The sequence below is a fragment of the Cyprinodon variegatus genome, unplaced genomic scaffold (genome assembly GCF_000732505.1).
Source record: "Cyprinodon variegatus isolate N-32 unplaced genomic scaffold, C_variegatus-1.0 Scaffold1822, whole genome shotgun sequence".
NCBI classification, from domain to species: domain Eukaryota; kingdom Metazoa; phylum Chordata; class Actinopteri; order Cyprinodontiformes; family Cyprinodontidae; genus Cyprinodon; species Cyprinodon variegatus.
This window is the reverse complement of record NW_015152275.1, coordinates 68094-75444: the sequence shown is the minus strand read 5'-3', so window position 1 is coordinate 75444 and position 7351 is coordinate 68094. Positions and strand designations below refer to the sequence as shown.

Genomic DNA, 7351 nt, shown 5'->3' with positions numbered 1-7351 from the left:
CAGAGCACTTCGCTCTCAATCTGCAGGTTTACTAGTGGTTCCTAGAATTTCTAAAAGTAGAATGGGAGGCAGATCTTTTAGTTATCAGGCTCTTCTCCTGTGGAACCAATTACCAGTTTTAGTCCATGCGGCAGAGACCCTGTCTACTTTTAAGGCTACGCTTAAAACTTTCCTTTTTGATAAAGCTTATAGTTAGAGTGGCTCAGGTTATCATGAGCTATCTCTATAGTTATGCTGCTATAGGCTTAAACTGCTGGAGGATATAAGGACCCCCATTTAATCATTCTGCTTCATTCTCTATTCTCCTATTCTGCAGAATCTGTTAGTTCAATCTTCTTCTGGTCTGTTCCTGTTTGGCTGTGACTCCATCCTGGAGAGAAATATCAGCTGTGCTGCTGCCATCAACACCCTTGTTTATAGATCCTGGAGATTGGCCTGTTTTCCAGTGTAGTCCTGTTTCTCTGACCATGACAGGCTGGATGTGCCCTCTGACATGGGAGCTGGCTCAGAGCTCGTCTGCTGGCTGTGTGTTTCCTGGACGGGGCCGCCTTTTACAGCTGCTTTTTGTATCTGCTTCTGTCTCCTTGAACCCCAGTCAGCCTGGGCAGATGGCCGCTCCCACTGAGCCTGGTTCTGCTGGAGGTTTCTTCGTGTTAAATGGGAGTTTTTCCTCTCCACTGTCGCTACAAGTATGCTTAGTGTGAGGGATTGTATTTGAGTCAATGAGTCAATGCAATCAACTGGTTTTCTTTAGATAGAAAACTTTGAATCAATTTGACTGTATGATCTGGTTGAACTGTAATGTGACTTGAGAAGACTTGTGCTGTGAAATGGCGCTATAGAAATAAACTGAATTGAATTGCTCTCGGGGGGGCTCCACGGTGGCGGTCGTGGGTTACTGGCCTGGTAGCTGTGCTGTTGCTGGTTGGATCCGGGGGTCTGGGGTCCCTGGGGCATGTTGCCCTCGGGCCCCGGCAGGGCGTTGCGGTTTCGGGTTCTGTGGGGAATGCTGCTTGGTGTCTGGGCCGGTGTATACCCGGCTGTCCAGCCTCGGGCCTGTTGAGTTGGTGGGGGTGCATGGATTTTAACACCTTATTGCAGATGCTTACCCCTTCGGGGTTTTGCACTCTGCAAGTGGGGAAAGGGGAGGGAGGGGGAGTGGGAATGATCTTGGCCTGGATGTCTTTTGTCGCTTGTGTGATGAGTGGTTTGAATGTTAATGTAGGGGAGGAATTACATTTCAGGAGGGGGGCGGGGGGTGGTGGTGGAGGGATGAGGATGTTAGAAGAGCTTCGAGTCCGGCTGCCTCTCTCGGCCCTGGTCCATGCCATCCGCTGGTGTAGGCATCGTCCAGGGTGGGGGTTCTGCATGGTGCGTGCAGGCTGGCCGGCCAGGGTTCTCTCCCTTTTTTTGCATGGACAAGATGAGGGGATGGCGTTGTTAGCCATAGCCCAGGGGCCGGTCCCTGGCCCCTGGGCTATGGTGGTGAACTGGTGGGGCTCTCGGGGAAGGGGGGTGCCTATTGGAGTCAGCAGGCGAGCTGGCTCCCTGGGAGTGCAGTAACCCCCCCCTTTCCCTTTGCTCCCCATCCCCGGATTTCTCCCTCTGCCTGCTCCATCACAATGCCACACATGTTGGTTCTTGGGGAGGGGGTAATTACTGGAGGGTCCCACCTTCTGATGATGTCCCCCACTCCAATTTTATTTTGCATTTTAGACACTGCCATCTGCAACATTTTCACAGCACACATCTATTCCTGCACCTAACCCTTCTGGGGCGGTGGGGGTCAAGGGCACCGGGGGGGTTATTTCATGGGCCTCACCACAGTTGGCTCCCCCCACCCCCTCTGGCATTTAGACATTGAGGGTTTTGGGTTTTTGATTGGGGGAGTGCTCTGGCACTGTCTGTACTCCGGAGGGGGGGTGGACTGTGCTGGACACCCCCTTTGGTACTCCCAGTTTTAATTACACCTGAGAACATGCAACAACACCACATTCGAGCAGGGGCAGGGAGGATCGGGTCTTCTCACACTCCTGTTCCCCGGCTGCCGCCCGGAGTCTGGGGCCTGGAGGTAGAGCGAGCCGCCTGGTCCGTGGTCTTGGCGGGGGGTGGCTGTGGGGCCTGGGTGGCCTGCTGGTGCCAAGGCTGTCACTTCTGTTCTCCCTTTGGGTCCCTTTGTGCGTCTGGGGCTTTGGGTCTCCCGGCTATGGACTCAGTGCTCTGGGTGGGTGTCTCTTTGGCTCTTTACAACCTCTATTGTGCAGTTGTTTTCTTTGGATAAACTTTACATGCACAAGTGCACTTTCACAAACTACAGGTGCTTGGTTCCAGGTACTCAGAGATTCACTTCCATACAGAAAGCCCATATTCTTACCTTCAGCTACCACAGTATACATGTCAGATTAAATAATACTACTTATACTTCAGCGATAGTATCTAGGTGTTACTTTATTGAATGTCTCCTACCATGTCTGTTGGTTGTGCTGTTCTGTTTACATGTCTTTGCAGCTGAAGAAACAGACTGAAAATGTTTTATCATTATCTCACTATTATCTCCTCTTTCTTTCATCTTTTCTCTTTTTTTCTGTTTTTTCTTTCCTGTTCTACCTACATTGCAGTGCCCATATAATCTGTAAAAACTCCCTGCATAATGATAATAAGGCAATTTATATGCATAAAACAAGCTGAACACTATGGCGATAGCCGTACCCCTCCACTTGTGAAAGTAAAATCTGTTGGGCTCTTTTTGGCATCAACACAATTCTTATTGCCAAATGACAATGATTGCAGAACTGGTTGTAAAAGAAAATAGTCACAAAATCTCATGTGAAATGATTCAAAAATATTACAAATTCATTTTTAGTTTAATATATACTGCTGGAAATGTTTAAACATATATTTTAATATTCAAATAAAGAAAATGCATTTTTCACCATATTTTCTACAAAATAAAAATATAGAAACAATATTAGAGTAGTAGAGTCTTGTCTGTCTTTCTTTTTGACAACGTTCTCTCAGTGAGGAGCACAAAACATCTACAATGAAAGTTAGAGCTTGAATCTAAAACATGACTGAAAAGAACTTTACTGATAAAGAGAGATTGGAATTACATCAAAACAAAGCTGGCTAGAAAAAGAAAACAAGTTATGATGACATTTTAAAAATAATTTTGCCTTTAGTTTGGGAGGAAGTTAAAAACAAGAATAACATAACAAGCTCTTTTTTCTATCTTTTTCTGTTTCTGTGTTTAGTAAGAATCTCCTCATCTCTTGATGGCAGAGTAGGTACTGAAATCTGAACTTTGGATGGTCTTCTTCCTCTTTGCTCTTTGTGATGGCGCATGGATTTCTAGGGCAGCGTAACACACATTTTGATCCTAGGATTTGATATTCAGAATCATCATATTGCAAAGTTTAATCAACTACACAAGGGTAATTTTTCCAAAACATAGATAACTTGTTTATCGTTTCTCACCTCTCCTCCTTCTTTTTTTCTGGAAATGTCACACCTTGTATTTTCAGCTTCAGGGTTTGCTGCAGATATGAAAAAAAACATTCAATATGACAAAATAAAAATATTTGTTGTATAACTCATAATATAAATATTTATATCAAGCACCTTGCTTCATGCAATGCAGGTAGACCAAAAGTGAGAAGAGAGCTGAGAGAATAAAAACAGCAGGACAGACAGAGAATAGCAGCTTCCAGCACAAACCCCACTCCTCCACTGTCCCTGCATCTAAAAAGAGAAACATATGCGAGTTATGTAGTTATGTATTCTTTTTTATGTTTTATCAAAAGATTTGTAAAAGTAAAATTGAAAATATGTATGAATAATATATATATATTTTTTTTAAATGAGCTTTAAGTAAAATCAGCTAAGCATATTGTTCTGATCCGGGGGTCGTCAACCCTCGACTCCGGAGCCCAACGCGGCTCTTTAGCTTCCCTCTTGTGGCTCCCTGGAGCTTTTACAAAAATTTATGAAAATTGATTTTTTGTTTTAATGGAGTGTGCAAAAAATTTATTAGGTTTTCCAATGCTGTAAACATTTGTATGATAAATACATTTAAACAATTTGCATCATAGCCATAGAGATCAGTTGTTATAAATTGGGAGCAGCATGGCGTGGTGCCAGGCAAACAAAGCGGTGGGTGCGTCTCGGACCATGGATTCCAAATGAAAAATATAGCTGATGAGAAAAGAGGATTTAAAGAATGGAGCGAATCATTTGCTTTCACTATCAATGCGGAACGATTGCCTGCCTTTTTGCTTTGTAATGACAGGTTGTTAAAAAATAAAAATTTTAAAAGTCATTTCCAGGTAAGACTAAATATGCAGCCGACCACCAGCGTGGGAGTGAGATAAATAGTGCAATTGGCTCCTGGATAAATTAGAGGAGCGCAAAGAGAGATTGATGGATAGTGGATTGTACCTCCAAACTGCACTACTGCTGCTAGTTTTGTTTCAAGGTTGGAAAACCGTCCACAGATCAACTTTCTTCCATTTTTTTCCCCAAATCCTAAAAATATAATTCACACCAAGGAACGATGGTGACGGAGGATGTGGGATTTCCATTCCTGCTTGGTGCCTCATGACTCAATCATCTCCTCCCAACAGAAACCCGTCCAGCATAGAAAGATTCCTTTACTGTATTTCTATCATTTTATCATTGCAACTAAACCAAAACCGGGCGGTGAAGCGGTGCGCAGTGAGAGCGTTCACTGCTCCTCCCTCACCTCATGCTGCTATGTGACATTTTTTCCAGGATGAAAATTTAATCATGAAGACTTATTATATACTTAAGCCCACATAGTCCTTTTCTATAGATGGATAATACACTTAGAGCCCGTGTTGCCAGACGAGGCTGATAGAAGACTTTTTGCAGCTACAGGCTTTTTTTTTTTTTTTTTTTTGGCCCAATATGGCTTTTTAAGCAGTTTGAGTAGCAGACCCCTCTTCTAGTCTGTAGTTTTTAACACACAGAGATACATCTTTTTTCAATAATCTCCTGAAACTGTGGATGTCCTTTCCTGATGTCTAATAGTAAAGGTTAATTTTCACTTTTATTTTTTCATTTTTTTTATTTCATTTTTATTTTTAAAGCTCTTTCCTGGGAAATTAAGTTGAAATGTTAAAATGATTAAATCATTTTAGAATATCAACTAATTCTTTTTTCTTTTGTTTACAGGTTGTTTTCTAAAAATAAATCATTTTAATTAATCCACTCTGTAACATCTTAATGTTTCATCTTTATTTAATGCACATTTATGTGGGAACATTTGGTTCCAACTTTTATGGAGCAATTGTTCTAGAAGTTCTGGGATATAATTAGAAAGGAGAACTTACAGACTGTGATCCTTGTGGTGATGTTTCCATAGATGTAGACATTTTTCATGAAATGTTTCATGTTTTCATCTTTCTCCACCTTTGGCTCAGTTGTTCCACAGTAATAACGTCCTTCATCAGATCCAGTGACATTTATGATCAGCAGGTCATAGGAGTTGGACGACTCGTTCTTTAAAAATTTAAAATGAGGGAACAAGTTTTCCCTTTCCTTTACATACTCTATGTCTCCAACTGTCTTCACTACAAGAGTCGGCTGGTGTTCATGGGAACAGTTTCTAAACCATACTATATGTACTCCAGTGGACCGGGTGCAGTCACAGTAGAGGGTGATGTTGTCTCCAGGTCGTACAATCGTCTCCAGCGTTAAAGCAGAAATGGAGCAGAGATTACAGGAAATAAGTCCTGAAAAAGAAAGGCATTGAAGCAGTACATTAATATTGTTACAGGATTAAAGCTCCAACATTAAGGAGATCTAAACTTTAAATGTAGCCCACTTTAGTTTTTATAAATATCATGGTCATCATAATTTATATCTTGGTAAATCAGAAAATTACCAAAGAGAAGAACCCGAATCATCTGCCTTCCATCCATGGCGATGTTGAGCTGGATCTAAGTGACAGTTTCACAGATATGATGCAGATTTTTCAGCTGAAGTAGATGTAGAAGCTGATTGGCTACTGTAATGGAACATTTTATTCTGAGGTTTTCTGGGCTGGGTTAGTTTTGTTATGCCAGTTTAGTTGGGGTTTAAGATTATGTAACTTTGAGAAGAATTACTCTAATAGATGGACTGAAGAGGGTAATTTTGGATGAGATGAAAAACTAAATTTTTCGTCTTTAGAAAAAATAAATAAAAACATGTTAAAGTCAGTACATGCTAAAATACAGGGACCTGCAGCTAAATGTTCTCTAAATGTTTTTTTTATTTTATTCTCTGGCAGAAGAATATGGTTAATAATATGGTTTTAAAATGGTTAAAGTTAAAACTGGCAGGTTTGAAAACAACCTTTACTTACATCGATTATGGATAACCAAACTTTTGTCAGGTTTTATTAACTGTGGTTTTATTTCCAAATAAAAAAATCTGACATAGAAGTAGAGTGATAGAAATGAAGCAGTTATATATTTATGTGTGAAATATACCACTTATAGTTTGGCTGCAGACCACGTGACAGTGTATATGGTCGATGGTGTTTATGGATAATTATCATTGAAGATGTGTGAGTTAATTACACCCTGGTATGGGCTGCCTGTTGTGTATCAGAACTGACGTTTTAATCTAATTAGGACAGCTCCTCTGTCTGGATATACAGTTATAATCTTCATTTTGTTCGTGGCAAAGGTTTGGAAATGGAAAGAGAGCGGTGTCCTATTTTGATAAGGCTGGAGCCATGGATGTCTAATCATCTGCTAATGTGTATGATGTGGCAGACTGGAAATGTATAAAATGCCTTTTTAACTATTATTCGGGGCCAGTTCCTGCGAGGTGAGCCGGAGGTGTGCAGCTGCATTCTGTATATTCTAAGCAGTTTCTCTGATCTGAGTAAGATCAAAATTTCTATCAAAATCTGTCGTAATGTCTCCTGGTTATTTAATACATATAAGTTATGAAATGTTATTTAAAGAGTTTGTCCCAAGTGATATCTTTTCAAGGGAAAAGAACACTAAGGCTGTGTCCAAATGTCCACCATAATCCCTATATAGTGGTTCTGCCATTTTAGATGAGTTCCTAAACATCTAGTGGATGAAAAAGTAGTGGAATCAAAATTTCCCAAAATCTTCCTTAAAATGTAGTGATCATTCAGGGTCATTGAAGAGCAGATATATCCCAGATTGCTTTGCAAGAGCTCTCCTCACAAAGCATCATGGGAATTGCTGTGGCAAGGACAAATAAGTGAGATGGAGTTAGGAAGAACGGGGTGTGAAAAGCAGTGATCATATGTCCAAATGCTCAGTTAACTAAGTTCACAATATTGTCCCCGCTCTATAGAGTGATTGAGGAA

General features: G+C 41.1%; 1 protein-coding gene across 1 annotated transcript; it reads right to left on the bottom strand.

The window, feature by feature from the left end:
- Positions 1 to 3102: 3102 nt before the first annotated feature.
- On the bottom strand, positions 3103 to 5948 carry LOC107104627. Its single transcript, XM_015404667.1, has 5 exons — positions 5903 to 5948; positions 5349 to 5750; positions 3619 to 3738; positions 3475 to 3533; positions 3103 to 3376 (listed from the first exon to the last, which is right to left on the bottom strand). Exons 1-5 carry the CDS (start codon positions 5937 to 5939, stop codon positions 3263 to 3265), a joined length of 732 nt encoding a protein of 243 aa, XP_015260153.1. The 5' UTR covers positions 5940 to 5948; the 3' UTR covers positions 3103 to 3262.
- Positions 5949 to 7351: the final 1403 nt, after the last annotated feature.